General features: G+C 40.5%; 2 protein-coding genes across 4 annotated transcripts in view; one reads left to right on the forward strand and one right to left on the reverse strand.

Annotated features, from left to right (window-relative positions):
- FAM237B (family with sequence similarity 237 member B) overlaps positions 1–23,090 on the reverse strand; it is a 1,214,420-nt gene that overhangs the window by 1,120,874 nt on the left and 70,456 nt on the right. The gene's annotated exons all lie outside the window — the stretch shown is intronic.
- The window catches only part of CFAP69 (cilia and flagella associated protein 69), a 48,177-nt gene that overhangs the window by 11,218 nt on the left and 13,869 nt on the right, over positions 1–23,090 (forward strand). For 2 of the 3 annotated variants that reach the window (XM_050939534.1, XM_050939535.1), the window contains 11 exons: positions 1,093–1,191; positions 3,467–3,616; positions 3,734–3,911; positions 6,163–6,286; positions 7,575–7,623; positions 7,736–7,857; positions 9,031–9,247; positions 13,873–14,037; positions 20,180–20,298; positions 20,749–20,867; positions 22,783–22,864. In XM_050939534.1, coding sequence (XP_050795491.1) covers positions 1,093–1,191; positions 3,467–3,616; positions 3,734–3,911; positions 6,163–6,286; positions 7,575–7,623; positions 7,736–7,857; positions 9,031–9,247; positions 13,873–14,037; positions 20,180–20,298; positions 20,749–20,867; positions 22,783–22,864 — 1,424 coding nt within the window. The remainder of the gene's footprint in view (positions 1–1,092; positions 1,192–3,466; positions 3,617–3,733; positions 3,912–6,162; positions 6,287–7,574; positions 7,624–7,735; positions 7,858–9,030; positions 9,248–13,872; positions 14,038–20,179; positions 20,299–20,748; positions 20,868–22,782; positions 22,865–23,090) is intronic. The other variant, XM_050939533.1, reaches the window with a different exon arrangement.

The following is a 23,090-nucleotide window of genomic DNA, read 5'->3' on the forward strand; positions in this document are numbered from 1 at the left end:
TGGGTCTTCAGCAGCAGGTCCTTCAGTGCCGCCAAACACACCCAGAGCGAGTGAAGGACGCGCTGCCAAAGACTCGGAGCTTCTTCCGCTCCGGGTCTTCTGTGGCAATTCGGCAGCGAGGGCTCCTTCTGCTCTGGGTCTTCGGCGGCAGTTCAGCAGCAGGTCCTTCACTTGCTCCGGGACCCACTGCCGAAGTGCTCCGAAGACCCGGAGCAGAAGGCCCCCCGCTGCCGAAGACCCCAGGCCCTCTGAATCCTCTGGGCGGCACTCCAAGTGGGAAGACTTGAGCAATAGAGAGGTGGAGCAAAAGGCTGTGTGTGACAGGTCAAACAAAAAGGAATATCCTTGGAACCTGGGAACAGAAAGTTCTCCTGTCTGGAGGTCTTTATTTTCATCTGTCCAAAGAGATAGCAAAATAGACCCAGAGTCTCTGTTTCAGACCCTCTTTAATGGTGCCTGCCCCAAAACTTATTACGAAGTATAGGATTACAAAATTAAAAGAGAAAGCAAGTCAGCTTAATTTGGCATGCTCCACAGCATGGCTCTCTCTAGTTCTGTCCCTATTTTGTTGAAAAGGTACTTTTTATATGTTCCCCGTATATACCATTGTGCCTCACCCGATGCTAGGATTACTAATATGGCAACCATGGTGTCAGCTGCCGTATTCGTAATCCTGCTTTCTTTGTTCTGAGAGAAACTGTCTGGAACCATTGACTTGGCCTAATCCCTCACCGCTCTGGAGTTCCAGTCCACCTTACTCAGGGAACTCCAGACTCAGGTTGTAAAACAAAGGGCAACAGAACAGGCTTCTTCATAAACCCCAGGCCGTTTTCCCAAAACCACTTCCTTCTCCTCTGTGGCAGTGAATACTGTCTCTCAGGTATTTATAGTCAAACCTGGGATACGTTAATACCGGCCCAAGATGGTTACCCTCATAAGGAGTGAACACAAATATATACAGGGTGTAAACAGTAAGAAGGAACACACATTACTCAAAGTACAAGGAAATATAAGTAGGAGGAATCAGATGACTTTTTTTTAACTATTTTATCTTGTAAAAATTGCAAATCAGAATTTGTCTGTTTCTTACAGGTTACTTGATGAGAGTGCCAAGTTCTCAAGTGAGGATACAAATCTGTAAGTGTATCATTAGCTTTTACCATGCAGAGCCACCAAAAAAACAGCTTGCAGGTAAAATACACAATTTTAAAGTCTTGCAAGAATGAAACAATGAAATGTATGTGATCTGTCATCTACTCTGAAATGGCTCTTTGCACTCAGCTCTGACTGCAGTTAAGAATTTTTATTTGTGCAGATAAATAAGTGCCATAATTATCTTAATTAAATAGACCACAATTAATATAATCTTCAATAGGAATGTATATATTGTCATTTAAAATATTAAAAATTAAATTATCCATGTGTATACATTGAATGTATCTGTCTAATCTGGCAATATATGCAAAATTAATTTAGTTACACATTGTTTATTATAAGATTTTGAAGGGCTAGGGTGAAACAGTACAAATGTTTGCGGGGAGGGCCACGAGGATTCTGAAACATGGAGGATACAGGAAAAAGGAATGAATGGCTTTGGGGCTGGAAGTGAGGAAAAAATATAGAATTCTTTGTTTGGCCATATAACCTCTAGAGAGGAAGCATTGTCTCCTATTCCTGAGTTTTATGATTTAGGAAGCATACAGCAACTGGCCGTTTCCTTGCCATGTGGTATCCCTTAATCCTCTACCAGTGCCACATAATAGTCTAGTCTCCTGTAGTCTTTAATACTTAGGTCTAATTATGGTTGTTGGGTTGGGTGCTGGGTGGTATAGGTGGCCTGTGAGAGAGAGAAAGAGATAGATATAGATATATAGGAGGTTGCACTGGCAGGGCCGGCCCCAGGGGTTTTGCCGCCCCAAGCAGCCAAAAAAAAAAAAAAAAAAAAAAGCCGCGATCGTGATCTGCGGCAATTCAGCGGGAGGTCCTTCGCTCTGAGCGGGAGTAAGGGACCCTCCGCCGAATTGCCGCCAAATACCTGAAAGTGCTGCCCCACTCCTGCTTGATAAGCTGGTGCCTAGAGCCGGCCCTGTGCACTGGATTATCTGGTGATCCCATGTGGCCTTTGACTCTGTGACTTTGGTCGCAGGCTAACCTGGCTTCTGTGGCCTGCAGAGCTCAGGTTGGTGCTCTCACTTCAATTACAGGAATCTGGAAATGTCAAAGCAATCTGTTTTTAGTTTTTAAAAGTGTTACTCCAAATTCTGCAAACACATATACACGTTTAACTGTACATAATTGAGTAGTTCCACTTACTTCAATAAGTATTGAGATTCGTGGCATTTTTGCCTTTCCTTTAGATACAGAAAGTATCTAAAATATTATGTCAAAACTAAGGAACTGTATTTCATGCTTGGTAGACACTGTTCTCTAACTTGATTTTTCAATGGAACTATTTATGCATATGCTTAACGTCAAGCACATAAGTCTTTGCAAGACTGGGGTTTAAATTGAGGTATGATCCTGTAAGGTGCTAAGCACTCTGGCAAAGCAGCAGAAGGATCAAAGCACATGCTTAACCCTGCTGAAGTAAATGGAGCTACTCACGAGAGTGTTGACGCTTTGCTGGATCATGGCCAGAGTTCTCAACACTTAACAGGATTGAGCCCTTGATCATTCATAGTAGTCAAGACATTGCTGGTAGATCTGCTAATGGAAGAGGTCATCATTGGGCAGAGGAACCACTTGCAATGAGGAAATGAAGGGATGTGGTTGACTAGTACTAAATAAGGGGAATTTTTACAAGAATTTCATCCTTAAAAAAAATGAAAATGGGCCTTTTCTCTGAAATGTCATTTGTCTTTTAAAAATTGCTCAAACTTAACTTTCTGTTGCTTGATAAGGTGGAACATAAGAATGTGAACTGCTCATCTCATTACTTCTGTCCCCATCTACACTACAAAAAGAACCACAGTAGTGGTTTCTGTATGCATGGGCAAAGGAAAAAACACATGTTGGCAATTCAAATTTAGTCAACGTGACCTTGAGATGTCACGTTAAGCAATGGGATTTAGTCATGCTGACTGATAGACAGATATGCTAATCATGAGTGGCAGCATAGTCCAGAGAATTAGGGCACTAGACTGGGACTCAGGAGACTTGGGTTCTGTTCCATGTCTGCCACTGATTTGTTGTGTGACCTAGAGCAAGTCACTTTGCTGTTCTGTGCCTCTGTTTCCTCTCCCACCATTTGTCTGTTAGACTGCTAACTCTTCAAGCTAGGAACCAACTCTTACTAGATGTTTGTATAGCACCTAACACAAAGAGGTCTTGAGCTTGATTAAAAGTTTCACTTTACATCATTTTCACTAAAATTACTGAAATTCACATTTCATCCGTTTTTTGAAGAAAGCTAAATATTATGTGTGATTATGCTTGTCTAAATAACTCTCAACTATTGTACATACAGATTTACACTCTACAAGTGCAAACTATAAGATACAGATGGCTGAATTGGGAGGTTTAGCAGAAACCCTAGTTTTGTCTCTAGCATTGGTTGAAAATCAACTTGCTGAGAAGTTATGGGTACTTAAAGCCCTACAGCATCTCTCCACATCTGGTTAGTATAGGATATTTTTTTAACAATCTCGTTATCTCAGATACGCTTTTCTTTATATACACCTAAAACAATTACCAACCTGCAGGGAGTTGATTATTCAGACTGTCTTAATTCCAGGAGTAAATTGTAAACTTATGATGAAAGCCCAAGCAGCCAGCAGAATCTGTTCTCATCTAAATGATGCCGATCCCTCTGGACAGCTACTGTTCCGTTCATCAGAAATCCTGTGGAACTTATTAGAAAACATGTCAAAGGAAGAAGTTGTTAATCAGCTCAGTAACTTGGAATGTATATAGTAAGTACAGTCAAACATTATGTAAACTAATATTGCAATTTTGGAGCAATCTATGTATTTCTAAAATAATACGTTGCTGGATTTTGGCATTTTGTTTGATACATGCTGAGAGACGAGACAAGAGGAATGCAGGTTATGCAGTTAAGCAGTAATTATTATGGGCCTGATCCTGCAGAAGAAAAGGACTGCAGAATCGGGCCTTAAATCAATGCAATGCGTTACTGAAATACTTTTTTTTATTAAGCATTATAAAATTAATAGTAAATGATATGTTATAAAATACAAAACTGAGAACCAGATCCTTAGCTACATTACTCCATTAGTCAATGGAGTTGTGTTGACGTTCACTGAGGATTTGCCCTTCTGTTTTTAAAGTAAATATTTTAATCGGACAGGAAGATGCAGTTAAGCATACCTTTGCTTGAGTAAATAGACATCTCTTTATAAATTCAATTTAACACCTGTAAAACAAAGATTTGTGTCCAGTTGTGCCTATTATAGCAGTTGATGCTTAAATTAGATACACAGTGATACATAGTTAAAAATCACTTAGACAAGTTAGATGCGTGCGAGTCACCAGGGCCTGATGAAATGCATCCTAGAATACTCAAGGAGCTAATAGAGGAGGTATCTAAGCCTCTAGCTATTATCTTTGGAAAATCATGGGAGACGGGAGAGATTCCAGAAGACTGGAAAAGGGAAATAAAAACAACCCAGGAAACTATAGACCAGTTACTTTAACTTCTGTGCCAGGGAAGATAATGGAGCAAGTAATTAAGGAAATCATCTGCAAACACTTGGAAGATGGTAAGATGATAGGGAATAGCCAACATGGATTTGTAAAGAACAAATCATGTCAAACCAATCTGATAGCTTTCTTTGATAGGATAACGAGTCTTGTGGATAAGGAAGAAGCGGTGGATGTGGTATACCTAGACTTTAGTAAGGTATTTGATATGGTCTCGCATGATATTCTTATCAATAAACTAGGCAAACACAACTTAGATGGGGCTACTATAAGGTGGGTGCATAATTGGCTGGATAACCGTACTCAGAGAATAGTTATTAATGGTTCACAATCCGCCTGGAAAGGTGTTACAAGTGGGGTTCTGCAGGGGTCTGTTTTGGGACCAGCTTTGTTCAATATCTTCATCAACAACTTAGATATTGGCATAGAAAGTATGCTTATTAAGTTTGCAGATGATACCAAACTGGGAGGGATTGCAACTGCTTTGGAGGATAGGATCATAATTCAAAATGATCTGGACAAATTGGAGAAATGGTCTGAGGTAAACAAGATGAAGTTTAATAAAGACAAATGCAAAGTGCTCCACTTAGGAAGGAACAATCAATTGCACACATACAGAATGGGAAGAGAATGTTCAGGAGGGAGTATGGCAGAAAGGGATCTAGAGGTTATAGGAGACCACAAGCTAAATATGAGTCAACAGTGTGATGCTGTTGCAAAAAAAGCAAACGTGATTTCGGGATGCATTAACAGGTGTGTTGTGAGCAAGACACAAGAAGTCATTCTTCCGCTCTACTCTGCGCTGGTTAGGCCTCAACTGGAGTATTGTGTCCAGTTCTGGGCACCGCATTTCAAGAAAGATATGGAGAAATTGGAGAGGGTCCAAAGAAGAGCAGCAAGAATGATTAAAGGTCTAGAGAACATGACCTATGAAGGAAGGCTGAAAGAATTGGGTTTGTTTAGTTTGGAAAAGAAAAGACTGAGGTGGGACATGATAGCAGTTTCCAGGTATCTAAAAGGGTGTCATAAGGAGGAGGGAGAAAACTTGTTCATCTTAGATCTCTAAGGATAGAACAAGAAGCAATGAGCTTAAACTGCAGCAAGGGAGGTTTAGGTTGGACATTAGGAAAAAGTTCCTAACTGTCAGGATGGTTAAACACTGGAATAAACTGCCTAGGGAGGTTGCAGAATCTCCATCTCTGGAGATATTTAAGAGTAGGTTAGATAAATGTCTATCAGGGATGGTCTAGACGGTATTTGGTCCTGCCATGAGGGCAGGGGACTGGATTCGATGACCTCTCGAAGTCCCTTCCAGCCCTACAATCTATGAATCTATATAAAATATCAATTTTGAAAAGCCTTGGGAAGTTGTGGTGCTTGCAACTGCACACTAATCTAGACTATGAAAAGTCTGATGTAGCAATGGGATTCATGTACTCAGGACCTGCACATAAATAGAATATGAAAAGGAATATAAAACTCTGACTTTTATTTTCTTCTAAGTGCTTTGAAGGAAGTGTTCATGAAATTACTCATGCATGGTTTCCGTCACTATGATCGCCAGCTAAGAAATGACCTCTTAGTAATAGCCACACTCATAGCTGAAAACCCTGGAGCACCAATGATTGTGAGTATTCATACTTTTGAGCCTTATAGGCTGGTAACATATTAACTACCCTGTTCTGTATGCACTGGATATAGTCCAAACTTACCACTTTCCTGGGATTTGTTATATTGTTAAATTCAGTCTATTCTTTCTCTCATGCTTGGCTGTTCAGGGCTTTCCTTCCAGGAAGACTCTGTTTCTTTTTGTAGTTCCCTCTGCCTCAGAGACACTCAAATCCATAATACTGTTAGCTCCTGCCCAGTAACATAAAGATGATTTGATAGAAAACAAATACAACTGCAAGGCTTAACAGAAGGGTCCTATTACAGGGAGCTTTATGTTTAAAATTGTACTCGTTTGGAAAATCTAAGGACTAAGTTTATTACAGTAAGTTGCCTAAGAAGTGTCTGTTTACTTCATTACCCACATCTTCTGGAATATTTCATAGCTTTTACGAGAGAGCTGTATGGTTCCTTTTTTTTAAATAAGCTAATATTCTTTTACTCTCTGTTTCACAGTTTTAGATTTAGAATTCTAAATAATCATGACATAACAAATAAGGAGGCCCATAAATCATCATTGCAGTATTTTTCTGATGACAAAAAGTGCTTTTTGCAATTTGAGACTATTGGACTGAGCACAATATGAGCCCAGTAATTGCTGGATATATCAAGGAAGAGAAGAGCTGTTGTATCTCCTAGGTTATCTGGTCAGTTCTTTGTACTGTCTCTGGTCCTGGAGGTATTGTTGCTCAACTGGCTGTTTGGCAGCTGTAGTTTGCTCACATCCATTTTTTGTCATGGACTATAACAGCCAAATTTTCAATATGTGGCATCCATTTGAGCACACGTCACTCGTGCATCCAGTTTTCATGTGATCCATTGTAAATTTTATCATTTGAACGTAAAAAGCATATTTACATGCACAAATTGCACACACACACATGTGTGTGTGTGTACAAATGAATGCACAAACATTACTCAAACTGGCAAAACCATATGCACACAAATGAAGGGAGCCAGTTTGAAAATTTAGCCCTGACTACACTGTGAGACTATTGTCTTCATCTGTGCCAGATTGGACCAGTGAATGCCAATCTTTTGGGGCTTCCACAGACTTGCATACATTTGTGCAGAATGAGGTATACATTTTGATTAATTGAACCTTTAGATTACCAAATACCCTGTCACCTACTTTGGTAAAATGCTGAGTCTACTGTCAAATGAAATGTTGTCAGGAAAATAGTAAAACTTGCAATGAATTTATGTGCTATGATTTAATGAAAACATTTATTTTGTATGTCTGTTAGGAAAGTGGATTTACTAAGCAGTTAATACTATTAGCAACATTTAGTGAAGGTAAGATGTCTTATTATTGCACATGTGAAATATAAGTGCTTTTTTCCTAATTATCATCTTTTGAATTTCTTGTTTAGCTTTAATTGTAATTTAGCTATAATTTCCTTCCCAGTTAAAAGCCATAATCCTTTGGTAAAAGGTTTTAAGCTTACCTACAGTTATGAAGACTTTGAGCTGAAAAAATTGCTGTTTAACATGGTTGCAGTCTTAGCGAAAGATCTGTGTGCAGTCCAGGTAAGTTGTACCCAAATTGGTTGTGTAAATAAATGAGGGTTATACTGATCATAGCAATATCCTTTGCTATCCATGTCTGTATGATCATCTGTAGGTGAATAATTCATAATCTTATGCCGGTGCTTATCCTCAGACCTCGTGCTGATGCTATACTGCAACATAAGGTGCCTATTTTTTAGAGGTTTTGCAGATCTAGTCCAACACTAAAAAAAATTACCTATTCTGAAAAGCAGATCCTGAACATGTCTCAAATGCAGATGTAGACTAGGACAAGCCAAGTTCATCACTGTTTCAGAAACCATGTTTACTGAATTGATGCAGAATATGAACAGTATTTGTCTCCCCTGAACTATATTCAGCACTAGTTTCACTGTACCTGCTCCCATTGCCAACCATGGGTAATTTTTCTAGTACAAGCCAGTCCTGTCCTGGGCATTTTCTCCCTGTTTCTGCAGATTCTGGCAACCTGAAGGAACCACTGGGCAATGAGTCAGTGAAACTGATGAGAGGCTATCTGAGTGCCTATGGTAGCCAAGAACTACAATCAGTCAAGCTTGTCATTAGTTGCTACTCTGTCTTCCCACCACACACCTGTCTTTGAGCCTTTTATATCAGCGTTACACCATGCCACCACCATCACCACCAACAATCAAAACATCCCTGACACCCCATCAAACTTGCCTCCTGTGATGCAGATCCTCCTACCCTCATAATGACTTCAATTTTATAATTATTATTATTGGTTGTATTATTGTAGCAGCTTGAGGTCCTGGTCCATAAGTGGGATTCCTTTGTGCCAGGGCCCGTACAAACAAAGACCCAAAAGCGGTGCCTGCCTCTGTGATTATTTATACCAGATAAGGATGTGGCCCAACAGCTTTATCCAAGAGACTAATTAAAAAAACAAAACAACAAAAACCAGTGTGGTGTTAATCCCTGAATTAGAACAAAGGGCGTGATCCACTGACCACTATACGAGGTGATAGTAAAGTGACCATTTATCATGCCCAGAGAGAGTCTATGTGGTGCCTAAATACTGAAGGAGCAAATTGAAAACTGTTGGGTTTAAAAACTATTTTAAAAATTAGTTGACTCAGTCTCTTAGATTTTTTTCATATTTACATGTGACATCTTTGAGCTGTATCTGTACCTATTTATCTTTTGAATCTGCAGCTGCTAAATGAGGGTAAAGTGGTGCTGGCTTTGTTTCACTATGTCAAACCAAATGAAAAGCCTGGTGTACATGACTGGTCTGTTGCCCAATATGAAGAATTACAGCTTCACGCAATTGCTACATTAGCTTCAGTAGCTCCATTGTTAGTGGATGACTATATGACCTGTCAAGGGAATACTCGTCTCCTTATGTTTCTAGAATGGTGCGTGGGCCAAGGTGAGCTGACTTTAGACATCTATCTCAATTATGTATCATAGCCCTAAAAATACAACACAACTGTTAGACAGAAAAACTATACTGATGAACAGAGAATACCATTTTCAAAAATAGTTCATGTAGGAAGTATATCAGTTTTCTCATCAGTTTTTGAAAAACGTAAATAGGAATGAACTCTCGTACTGAAGAAAGTTGCTCTACAGTTTTCTACACAACAGCTCATCCAATGCATCTCATAGCTGGCCCACATTACTTTTTTTATTCCAGTTTTGGGTGTCTCCTGCACAGAAATAAGTCAATTTAATCAGATGAGTATTTTATGGTACAGATAAATATTCACTTAATCTGGTAGTCTCCGTCTTCCCTCTTTTTAAAGACACCATAATAGAGGCTCAACTTAAATGTATACCCCAAATTAAAAAACACAGTAAGAGAACCAAAAAAGTGCCATTATGGCTAAACAACAAAGTAAAAGAAGCAATGAGAGGCAAAAAGGCATCCTTTAAAAAGTGGATGTTAAATCCTAGTGAGGAAAATAGAAAGGAGCATAAACTCTGGCAAGTGCAGGGCCGCCCAGAGGATTCAGGGAGCAAAGCAATTTCGGGGAGCCCCTTCCATTAAAAAAAAGTTGTTGTAAAGCTATAGAATATTATGTTCTTGTGGGGGCCCTTGCAGGGCCTGGGGCAAATTGCTCCACTTGCCACGCCCCCCACCCCGGCGGCCCTGGGCAAGTGAAGTGTAAAAACATAATTAGGAAGGTCAAAAAAGAATTTGAAGAACAGCTAGCTAAAGACTCAAAAAGTAACAGGAAAAAAAATTAAGTAAATCAGAAGCAGGAAGCCTGCTAAACAACCAATGGGGCCACCGGACAAGCAAGATGCTAAAGGAGAACTCAAGGACGATAAGGCCATTGCAGAGAAACTAAATAAATTCTTTGCATTGGTCTTCACGGCTGAGTATGTGAGGGAGATTCCTAAACCTGAGCCATTTTTTTTAGGCAACAAATCTGAGGAACTATCTCAGATTGAGGTGTCATTAGAGGAGGTTTTGGAACAAATTAATAAACTGAAACAAGTCACCAGGAACGGATGGTATTCAGCCAAGAGCTCCGAAGGAACTCAAATGTGAAATGCAGAGCTACTAACTGTAGTCTGTAACCTATCATTTAAATCAGCTTCTGTACCAAATGACTGGAGGATAGCTAATTTGATGCCAATTTTTTAAAAGGGCTCTAGAGATGATCCTGACAATTACAGCCCGGTAAGCCCAACTTCAGTACTGGGCAAACTGCTTGAAACTATAGTAAAGAACAGAATTGTCAGACACATAGATGAGCTTGGGGAGGAGGGGTAGCTCAGTGGTTTGAGCATTAGTCTGCTTAAACCCAGGGTTGTGAGTTCAATCCTTGAGGAAGCTACTTAGGGATCTGGGGCAAAACCAATAGTTGGTCCTGCTAGTGAAGGCTGGATTTGATGACCTTTCATGGTCCTTTCCAGCTCTATGAGATAGGTACATCTCCACATATACTTTTTAATTATAATTTGTTGGAAAAGAGTCAATATGGTTTTTGTAAAGGGAAATCATGTCTCAACAATCTATTAGAATTCTTTGAGGGGGCTCAACAAGCATGTGGACAAGGGGAAACCAGTGCATATCATGTACTTAGATTTTCAGAAAGCCTTTGCCAAAGCCCCTCACTAAAGGTTCTTAAGCAAAGTAAGCTGTCATGGGATAAGAGGGAAGGTCCTCTCAGGGATTGGCAACTGGTTAAAAGATAGGAAATGAAGGGTAGGAATAAATGGTCAGTTTTCAGAATGGGGAGGGGTAAATAGTGGTGTCCCCTACGGGTCTATACTAAGCCAAGTGCCGTTCAACGTATTCATAAATGATCTGAAAAAAGGGAGAAACAGTGAGGTGGCAAAATTTGAAGATGCTACAAAACTACTCAAGATAGTTAAGTCCAAAGCAGACTGCGAAGAGCTACAAAGGGATCTCACAAAACTGAGTGACTGGACAACAAAATGGCAGATGTAATTCAATGTTGATAAATGCAAAGCAATGCACACTGGAAAACATAATCCCAATTATACGTATAAAATGATCAAGTCTAAATTAGCTGTTGCCACTCAAGAAAGAGATCTTGGAGTCATTGTGGATAGTTCTCTGAAAACATCCACTCAATGTGCAGCAGCAGTCAAAAAAACTACCAGAATGTTGGGAATCATTAAGAAAGGGATAGATAATAAGACAGAAAATATAATATTGTCTCCTTATAAATCCATGGTATGCCCACATCCTGAATACCGCATGCAGATGTGGTCACCTCATCTCAAAAAAGATATATTGAAATTGGAAAAGGTTCCGAAAAGGGCAACAAAAATAAGGGGTATGGAATGGCTTCCATATAAGGAGAGATTAATAAGACTGGGACATTTCAACTTGGAAAAGAGACTGCTAAGAGGAGGATACGAATGAGGTCTATAAAATCATGACTGGTGTGGAGAAAGTAAATAAGGAAGTGTTATTTACTCCTCATAACACAAGAACTAGGGGTCACCTGATGAAATTAATAGTGAGCAAGTTTAAAGCAAACAAAGGGATGTATTTCTTCACACAAAGCACAGTCAACCTGTGGAACTCTTTGCCAGAGGATGTTGTGAAGGCCAACACTGTAACAGGGTTCAAAACAGAACTAGATAAATTCATGGAGGATAGGTCCATAAATGGCTATTAGCCAGGATGGGCAGGGATGGTGTCCCTAGCATCTGTTTGCCAGAAATTGGGAATGGGAGACAGGGCATGGATCATTTGATGATTACCTGTTCTGTTCAATCTCTCTGGGGAACTTGGCATTGGCCACTGTCAGAAGACAGGATACTGGGCTAGATGGACCTTTGGTCTGACCCAGTATGGCTGTTCTTATGTTTTTGTGTTCTTTTACTTATCCTACTGTTATGCTCATACAAAGCACACAAGGTTTTTTTATAGGGGAAAAGGCAACACACCGCATATATTGAGAATACAGCAATTAGCATGTGCTTTTTAGTTACATACACACACAGTCCCGCCAGTTGATGTTACAGTTACCAGTCCAGAGTCTGGATTAATGTAGTGGCCAGCCAGATTGATTGCAGAGGGGAGCTGGGCTCTCTCAGTTGCAATTTGATGCTTTGGGAGCTGTTGGCAAGATGAACCCAAAGCCCCAATGCAAAGCACCCTGTTTTTGTTTGTTTGTTTGTTTGTTTGTTTTTAAATTGAAGTTTATGGATTTTGCTGTGTTAGTTTATGACTAGTTACTTTTTGATGGCCTAAAACACCTTTGGAGGGTTATTATGTTTAGTTTTGATGTAATTAATTATTTTGTGTTCTAAGGGTGCCAGCCTTTACCTCAGGGTTGTTCGTTTGCCCTTTTTTAACCATGAATGCACGCCGATGGTTTTTTGGTATTTTTAAGTCGTAATTTTGTTTTGTTTTGTTTTGACCATTTGGCTTTAACAATGGCCTTTACACTTTTTTTTTCTACATGCATTTTTTATTTACATAAACAGTTTTTTACAGAGACCTTTAAATGCTAACAAATAGCAGTGTTTTTTGTTGAACAAGAAAAGCATTGTAAATTAGGCTTTACTAAATTTTACACCTATTTTTTCCTACATTGAGGCCTAAGCTTTTGACATTTTTAAAATTTAATTAACATAGACACAGACAAAATCCTGTCTGTTACTTGCAAGGCATGAATAAAAAGAAAATGGCTTATACTAGTATTCACTATTCTATTTATTTATTTTAATACCTTAAATTTTACTATAAAACATACACTGTATATAGCCAAAACATAACCAATTATATAGCACAGTACCCATGGTACAACATAATTCCCCTTTTGACCCTTCGAGAATAATTTCTGAGTGGGTCATATTTTATATAATTGTTTTATAGCAACATATTGGGATGCAATTTGAGCTTGTGGTTGTAACTTAATAAACATTTTTTTTTTGTTTAACAGCACATACAAAACATTACAATTAGGCAAGTAGAGGATAGTACCAATACAATTAACAATGGATGAAGCATAATTGACAATATGCCTTTGGAGGTGGGCAAACAGCCTGTAAAAACATCATACTAATGATATGCAGTGAGTTATTTTTTAGAAGTAGGGATTTTAATTATATTTTTATTTGCATGTGTTATTTGGAGAATTTGGTTTTTTACTTTTTTTTTTCTTTGCAAAAACTGAGTTATTTTTTGCTTCTAGAAGCAGATGATTAGCTAATTTCTGCCCATTTAAACCACCCTAATTAGCACAGTACTCATGGTACAACAGTACTGGAACACAGATTCCTTTGAAAAAAACTAATCAGTAACTTTTTATTGAGATAACTAAATTGCTGAAATAATTAAAAATACTCATTTAAACACATTTGTTATGATAATAAAGTATAGGCATAAGTATTTTAAGGTTTCTTATTAGAGAATTATTTTTAAGCAAAAAGTCGTAATAAGAGATTAGTTACTTTGGTTTTGGTTTATTTGAAACCTGCAAAATAGCAGCTGAAAGCATAGCTTTATTTTGAATCTATACTGAATTGCAGAAGCAGATGTTCATTTTGATTTATCCACAGATCCCTTCTTCGGTCAAGGTAACTGTTTCCATGGTGCAGGTGGTCGTGGCAACAAACTTGCACAGATGCGCTACAGTCTGAGAGTCCTGAGACCTGTGGTGTCCCTTTGTGACGAAGCTGTGAACCTCGATCTTTGTGATCAGGGAGCAATTAACCAACTGTTGGGTAAAGCACAATTTATGTTGTGGTACTTATCCAACGTATAGTGCATTCTTCTGTTGAATATACATTGTGCCAAGTGGTACAGGTACTAGTTCATAGATATTAACACTTGAAGATTGTCATTAATTAACAGCTTTGACTCTTATCTGAGATACTTCCCTTTTTAAATGAAAAAAGGGAATTAATCTCTTTCATGAAATATTTCTGTCAAAGCATGGTCTCTTGATCAGTAAGACATATTCAGATCCCTACATGTTCTTGTGCTTTAGTTTTTAATACGTCCCCAACAGCTGAAAAATTTCAATATGTGAGGGCATGAGTGGGGGGGGAAGTGAAAACAATGTGAAAATTCATTGATTTAATTTGTTTTAATGTTGTGACACTACAACACACACAAAAAAGGTAGAATACTTCTGTAAAGCCAAGGGATATAATTTGTAAAGTGCAAGCTGTCTAATTATTATTCTTGGTAGTCCATCAATCCGATGATGACAAATCTGTGCAGATCATCTGTTGTTGGTCTCATGGTGTGCCCTCTGATGACTGTATAAGCCAATTCTAGAGGTGCACATTTTGCTGCAGATGATGCATGGGGAGTTCGCGGTCAGTGGATTGTGCGCTTCTGATGCTCTGTGACGTCGTTCGCATGCCTCTTGTAGACGCCGGGAGCAGTCTTTCTCAAAGGCGATGCAGGTATTTCTAACTGTTGCATGCCACTGTGTTCTGTCACTGGCGGTGTCCTCAAGATCCCTGGGTTTGATACTGCTGTACTGCAGATTGGCTTTGATGGTGTCCTTGTAACGTTCCCATGGATGACCTATATGCCAGATGCCCTGGAAGAGCTCACCATACAGAAGTCGGCGGGGGATTCTGTTGGCATCCATGCGGTTGACGTGACCAGTCCAACGTAGCTGTGACTTCATGATCATCATTTCGATGCTTGTCATCTGGACTCTCTTGAGGACCTCGAGATTGGGCACTTTGTCTTGCCAGCGGATCTTCATGATGTTGCGGAGGCAGCGCATGTGGAATGCTTCAAGCTGCTTGATGTGACACCTATATAGTGTCCATGTTTCGCACCCGTACAAAAGAGATGAGAGAACAACAAGTCTGTACACAAGCAGTTTTGTTGACATCCGGATGTTGTGATGGTTTAAAACTTTGACACGCAGACAGCCAAGTGCCTGGCTTGCTTTGGATATTCGTGCGTTGATCTCATTATCCAGTGATCCATCACTGGATAAATACCTGGGTAGTGTCAAGTTCTCCACTACTTTAAGCATATGATCCAGGTGCAGGTTGATGAAGAACTTCTGTCTTTCTGAGGCTGATAGTTAGTCCGAAGAGTTGTGAGGTCTCAGCAAACTTGTTGACAATGTGCTGAAGATCATTTTCAGTGTGAGCCATGAGGGCACAGTCGTCGGCAAAGAGTGCCTCAAGAAGGAGTTTCTGCACTGTCTTAGTCTTTGCATTCAGGCGACGGAGGTCAAAAAGTGAATCATCGTGCCGGTATTTCAAGTATATACCTCAATCCAGATCTTTCATTGCATGGTTAAGGGCGCATGCAAAGAACAGGTTAAATAAGACAGGAGCAAGAACACATCCTTGTTTCACGCCATTGGTGATGTTGAAGGGGGCTGATGTGGCTCCATCAGACAATACTTCGCCTGTCATGCTGTCATGAGAAAGACGTATAATCTGGACAAATTTTCTTGGGCAGCCAAGTCGTGTTAGAATGGTCCAAAGGGCTTCCCTGTTGACGGTGTCAAACGCCTTTGTCAGATCTATGAAGACAGCATAGAGGTGCATATTCTGTTCAGTGCACTTCTCTTGTATTTGTCTGACAGCAAACACCATGTCGACTGTGCTCCGGCCAGGTCGGAAACCACATTGACTTTCAGATAGATTTGCCTCGGAAATACTGGCTATTAGACGGTTCAAGATGATGTGGGCGATGATTTTCCCTCCAACGGAGAGGAGGGATATGCCTCTATAGTTTCCACATTCTGCTTTGCTGCCTTTGTTCTTGAAAAGAGAGACAATAGTAGCATCGCGGAGGTCCTGTGGTATGTTTTCATCCTCCCAGATGCTGATGATCACGCTGTGGAACGCTGCTAATGCCGCTGGACCTGCTGCTTTGTATATCTCTGTTGGTATCTCATCTTTTCCAGGAGCTTTTCCTGAACTCATCTGGCTAACAGCTTTCTTAATCTCATCTATAGTGGGCGGAAAGTCAAGATCTGTCAGAGCAGGTTGTTGTGGAATTTCATTGAGGACATTATTATTCACAGTTGATGGTCTGTTGTGAAGGTTGCTAACGTGTTCTCGCCATCCTTCACTGATGCCTTCTTTATCTTTAATCAGCGTTGTGTTGCTCTCATCAGACAATGGAGTGGTCCTTGGTTTAGAAGGTCCATAGACAGTCTTAATAGCACTAAAGAACATCTTTGAGTTGTGAGTCTCAGCATAGTGCTCAATGTCTTTGGCTTTGCCCTCCCACCAGTTGTCTTGTATCTGACGGAGGTCTTTCTGTGTTTTTCTCTGAAAGTACTTGAAATGGTCCCGTTTAGAGACTGAAGAGGGGTCATTCTGCCGTTCGATAAAGGCTTTTCTCTTTACTTCCAGTGCTGAGCATATTTCTTCTTGGTTCTCATCAAACCAATCCTGATGTGTTCTTTTCTTTGGACCAAGAGATGTTATTGCTGTGTCAGTCACTATCTGCTTGAACTGATCCCACTTTTCGGTTACAGTACCAATCAATTGTCCGTGGGATGTCAGTTTGTCATCAAGACTCCTCTGGAAATGTTGAAACACTGAGCATCCTTCAGTTTGGCTATGTTGAAAGCAGGTCGCACATGCTTAGGGCGTTTGTGCCGAGAGAAAGCGATGTGAAGTTGAAGAGACATCCTGACTAATCTGTGATCTGTCCAGCACTCTGCGTCTCGCATTACTCTGGTGATCATTACGTCTCAGATGTCTTGCCTTCTGACAATGGCATAATCTATTAGATGCCACTGTTTGGACCTAGGGTGCATCCACCTTGTTTTGTATTTGTCCATTTGTCAGAACAGAGTGTTGGTAATGGTCAGGTCATTTTCAGAACAAAGGCTCAAAAGGAATAGTCCATTGCTGTTCATTTTGCCTACACCATGTGGCCCGGTTACTCCTTTCCAGGTCTCGCTGTCAGCCCTGACTCGGGCATTGAAATCTCCAAGTAGGAATAGTTTGTCTGTTACAGGTGTGGCCTTGATCAGTCTGTCGAGATCTTCATAGTATTGTTCCTCTGAGTTGTCAGAGCATGTTAGAATGGGTGCATATGCACTGATGATGGTGGCATGACATTTAGCATTTAGTGGGAAGCGTAGCTTCAGCAATCTTTTATTGATACCCGCTGGAAGGTCTGGGAGTTGATGCATCAATGAGATTTTTATTGCCAGACCAACCCCATATATTCTGTCCTCTGTCTCAGTCTTACCCTTCCAGAAGAAGGTGTAACCACTTCCTGGTTCACTCAAGGAACCTTCCCCAGGCAATCTTGTTTCACTTAATGTGGCTGTATCGATGTTGTAGCGGGCTAGTTCTTGAGCAGTGAGAGCTGTCCTTCTCTCAGGTTTTGCAACAGCTTCTCGACCCAGGAGGGTACGAACATTCCATACACCAATGGTAAGTTTCCTCAAATTTTTCTTTTGGTTTTGGCCGCAGGTTGGGTTAAACTACCAGCCGTGGCTTGCTGGCCAGTTGTTGTAGGGCAGGCAATTTTTAGACCACCTTTTCTAGGCCCCTCCCTTACTAGGGTGAGCAGGGGTGTCCTGAAGAGGGCTGCTCAGATGCCTGGGATGCTGCCGGGCAACTCTACTGCCCCAGGCACAGAGCTGGACGACCACCTATCCACAGGCCACCTGCGTGCAGGATTGGGACTACGACTCCCAGTGGTAATCTCCACCTGTCGCTTTGCCCCTCCCCCATCGCTGCAGGACTTGGGTGGTATGATGATGATGTTTGATGATTTGCACAGGACCTGTGCGTGAAAGTTTTTAAGTGGTAGAGCCGTTGCACGGGAGCAATCCCACTCTCTCGACCTTAGAAGCCAGACACCAATGGTACGAAAAATCATCACGACTGGTAACTTCTTTGGTTGCAGTGGAGGGCCTTGACGTCTTTCGTGCCTCGTCAAGCTCTTCGCTGTCCACAAAGTGTTGCAGAACTGCCTTCTTGGCCATTGGATCTTAGTGATCTCTTTCACCCAGTCTGCCTGAGCTGATGTTGCATGCAGGGTAGGCATATCCCTAATTCACTGAGGGTTTGAGTCCCATCAGTTACACTCACCTGGTTTAGCCAGCCTGTTGAAGCCGTTGCCCGGGGTGTGGCCACTGTGCATGCTGCAGCTACTTGGAGCCACAAGTGAGAGCTGAGTGACAGGTGGGGATCAAAGTGGACGGACCACCCCCGAAAGGGGACGACAAGTCCGCCCATCAGAGGTACTACCCCTCCCTGGGCACCCCATACACCCCAATTATTATTATTATTCTGGTAACACCTAGGGACCCCAATTATGGACCAGGGCCACACTGTGCTTGGTACCCTACAAACACATAACACAAAGATTGCTCAAACCTGCTCTGGAGGGTGGAGAGAGAATAGTTTAGCATCCATCTTAATTCATTCTTTATCGTTTTTTGGTGAGAATACTCACAAAGTTATGCAGACTCAAAGGTCTCTGAACAAGAATCCTATGATAACATTTGACCAGAATTGACTGAACTGATCTGAATCCATGATTTAATAATAATATCTTTGTCTCCTATAGCACTTTTTGTCAGTAAATCTCAAAGCACTTCACAGTTTAGGAGTGAAAGGTTGTGGATCCCATTACTGTTTTGTATTCTCTGAACTCCCATGTAATTTACATGCATGATTATGGCCCTGATCCTTGCCTGCTGAAATCAATGGCAGAACTCCAGTTGACTTGGATAGGAGCAGGGTCAGAGACTGTGACCCTAATTCTCATTTACACTAAGACCATTTTAAAGCACTCTGGCGGAAATGTAACTCAGACACATTTTCACTGCCCAGAGTGGTGTAAAGGGGCCTTAGTGTAAACGCAGAATCAGCACCTACACTTAAGTCTTTTATCTGATAAATAAAAGTGCCAGGAGAATAAAGGAGAGAAATGAAGAGTAAAGTTGCTGTTCTTCTGTCCCACTCTGCACCTCAGACCCCTTCTTAGTCCAATATATGATACCTACTATAACGTACTATTTATTATTTTTAATTTGTGTCAGTTGTGAAATCATGAATTATTTACAAAGTTCTTTTTGTTTTGTTTTGCTTTTTAAATAAAACTTGTAAGAGTGCAGCAGAACCAAAACTGGAGCAATCTAATGATGGCATGATGTGGAAGATAGGGAATGTCTTATAATAGAAATTCTATTTTGGAAAGAAATAAAGGGTTTAATGTCCTTCGATGAAAATCTTGTCCCACTGAAGTCTAAGGGAAAAACACCCGTTCATTGCAGTGGAGCCAGGATTTCACCCCTTATTTTGGATATCAAATTGTGGAGCTTTAATTTATCCTGGGAGGGTACTTAAGTGGTCTTGTCTACTTGGTGAGTTATCTTGTGGCAAGCCAGGATGTGAATCTACAGCACACCAGCTTGCTGTACACTAACTGGTTATACGGATACTACTACAGTACAGTGATAGTCCTGGAGTGCTGCATAGTAGTCTGTTTTCTGTACACTAAGCTGTACTCTGGGACTTTCACCGCTCCGTATCCACATGGCAAGTTAGTGCACAGCAAGCTGGTGTACTGTAGATTCACACCTGGTTTGCAGCTCAGTAGTTTGCTTTGTGAACAAGCCTGTAGTTCCACCGGCTTTAGTCCATGGGGGTAAAGGTTACACAGTCTACTCCTTAATTTTCATTGTTAGCAACTAATTTTCATTCAGGAGTATTACAGGTTGTGTGAGATTTTGTGAAGCTCAGTAGATAAATCTTGTATAGCACAGGTAGATTGTGTTAGACAATAGAGTACTTGCACTGGAAAATTTTATTTTAAAAATATCAGCAAAGGTAGTAACTGGATATAACTAGGTTTTCTGTGTAAAACAGGACACTCATGTTTTTAATTTGTCTGTCATTCCAGATATCTTAAAGCATATAACAAACAAATCTAAAGAAAAAGAAGATGCCATTGTACTGGAAATTCAAACTGATATATTACTTATCTTGTCTACTCTCTGTGAAAATGATCTTCATAGAAAGGTAATCCTACTGCATTATTCTGTGAGAAAAGTCAAAATATATTTTTATTTAAATTACATTGCCATTTTCTTCAAAGGTAAGTATCATTTGTAGTTCACCATTCATGAATCAAAGGCTCTCTGACAACTAGTTTCAGTGATGTTGCATTTTACTTCCATCATCTTACTCATAGTCCTTTTGAGCAGTTGACTGAACCCTGCCATTACCATTTTGCATCATCTAAATAAAGGGATGAAAATATGTTTGTTGGGCTGAAGAAATAGTGAGATAGGAAGGACTTATAGTATCAAAAACTGAAAATCTATGTTAGCACTGTAAAATAAGGAAAAAATTCTCCTCTAGTTCATGAGGAAGAATTAATACAGATACATGGAACATGATTTAGTTTTTGTTTCTTTGAGATTTTGCGTGTATTTAGGAAAAATACAGCTTTGATTAATGTCTTAACAGGAACTGTTTGGCTGTGAAGGAGTGGATATACTTATTCCATTCATGAAGATGGATCCAAATAAGTTATATAGTGGATTAGGTCATAATCGACTCCTTTTTAGCACATTAGACAGTTTGTGGTAAGTGTGGAACTAGTTTAACAACAGTAATTGTTAAAAGGAAGTAATGTATTTTATGTTTGTAAGGTTGTTACTCTTCTCTAGACATGAAGACCTTTCTCTCATTTAAGGTGCTTAAATGTTCATTATGCTATTTGACTAAATCATAATAATAAAAATATTTTCGTACACAATTCATACTAGATCTGGGGCTCAATCCTTCGTCCTAGTTTCACCCATAGCAGACAGAAAGGTGCCCTAAAAGAGCAGCTGAAGATTTTTCCTATGCCAGGAAAATTCTTGGATTGCACAAGCAATAGTTGACTCTAGGCCACTCACTTCCTCCTCCCACTCTTGACACAGGTGTCCTGTTGGGAGTAAGGAAGGGCCATGCCAAGGTGGGAGGTAGAGCACCTTGTGAACTCATCCTCAGTTGGCACATCTACTGGGTACAAGTAGCATCTGTTGTACTGTGAGCTGTTTCTACCCCCAGGCAATCCAGGATTGAAGTAGTAGAAAGGTGGCTTTGAGCTGTACTGAATGGAGATTGCATCATTGATATGCAAAGAAGTTCTTTAGGTACTGGTTTCAATCTTCAGATGTTGCTGACCATGAACGTGAAGAAGTAAAAGTGTCTCTAAGGGTATGTTCACACTGGCAAGTTTCTGCACCACAAGTTATACCACTTTTAATAAAACAATGGAATTAAACCACTGTTGCATGTCCACACTTTGCTCCTTGTGATGCTGGAGCGCATCCACATTAGCAGCTCTTGCAACAGCAAAGACAGCCATGCATTGTGGTAGCTATCCCACTGTGCAACTGGCTGCAGAGTGTTTTGGGAAGGGTTTGCAATGCCTCATGGGGCAGGCACAATGTCACATGATGCAGGTTTCCCAATCCCATTGTTCCACGGGCATCCTACTACATCGCCAGCTGCTTTTCAACTGAAGTTTTTTTGGGGGGGAGAGTGTGTGTGTGTGTGTGTGTGTGTGTGTGTGTGTGTGTGTGTGTGTGTGTGTGTGTGTGTGTGTGTGGAGGGAGGGAGGGAGAGTGACTGACTGTGTTTTGCAGGGCAAAGAGTGTGTCAGCATGCTGCTTTGTAAGTTCAGACAGCAGCAGGAAGCAACCAGTCCTGAGGCTGAGAGTCTCTTTCTCTCTCTCACACACACACACACCCTCTCTTTGTGTTCAACAGCACGAGCATTCCACATTAATGGTTTGCTTTGTGTTCTGGAGCAGATCAGCACAGCACCCTCTCAGAAACCGTGCTTTGAAAGGGGAGGGGTACATGTCTCCAGGGCATCCAGGTTCAAAACAATGAGCAGAGCAGTCACTTGAGGCATTATGGGACAGCTCAAGAGGCCAATTACAGTGCAGAAAGCAATCTAGTGTCTGCACTGGCAATAGAGCGCTGGAGCCTCTGTGCAAATAGCCTTATGACTCTTGTCAAGGTGGGGATTTTTGCAGCACTGCAGCTGAGGAGTTTCTGCACAAGAAGTGGCTTGGCAGTGTGTACACGTCTGCAGTTTGAGCGCAAAAAGCTGCTTTACTGCACAGAAACTTGCCAGTGTAGGCAAGCTCTTAGTCTCCCCTGGTCCTGATGCTGGCTGAGGCCCAAATGAGGTTGCTGTAACCTACAACGGCTGAAACAAACCTTACCAAAAAAAATTCTGAAATATATTTAAAATTAGTGGCTTCTTCAATCAAATTTTTAACAAGTATATTTATTTTTTCTGTTACAAGCAATGTAGAGTTAATATATTTAAATGCAGCGATAAAGTGATGGGTACTGTACCACTTTCTGTTTCCTAGTAAACATCCTATGATCTATGATTTTTATGCAACACATTAAAGCACATTGTCTGCATATTTGCTAGGATGTTGTATAGCATGAAAAGTCTTATTTCTAATATGGAAGTTATTTCCATTTAAGGTGCTGTGTCATGGGATGTTACATCGCAGAGGATTATTTTCTCGAAAAAGAGGGCATTTTTCTCCTTCTGGATTTATTGACAGTAGGTGGCATTATCAGAGAATAAAACTAGCACTAAAACATAGAAAAATAGCAACTTTTTCCTTGTTGTTATTGCTCCTCCTGAGAGTATCACATCGGTGTACAATATCATATGAACCCCAGAATAGTTAATTCACTCATTGTAAGTACCTGCACTCCAGGGTACATGCATATATCATACAAGTTTCTCATTTTATCTTTGTTCTTTTAAAAAATATTTGCCGGTG

This window comes from Gopherus flavomarginatus, chromosome 2 (assembly GCF_025201925.1).
Source record: "Gopherus flavomarginatus isolate rGopFla2 chromosome 2, rGopFla2.mat.asm, whole genome shotgun sequence".
NCBI classification, from domain to species: Eukaryota; Metazoa; Chordata; order Testudines; family Testudinidae; genus Gopherus; species Gopherus flavomarginatus.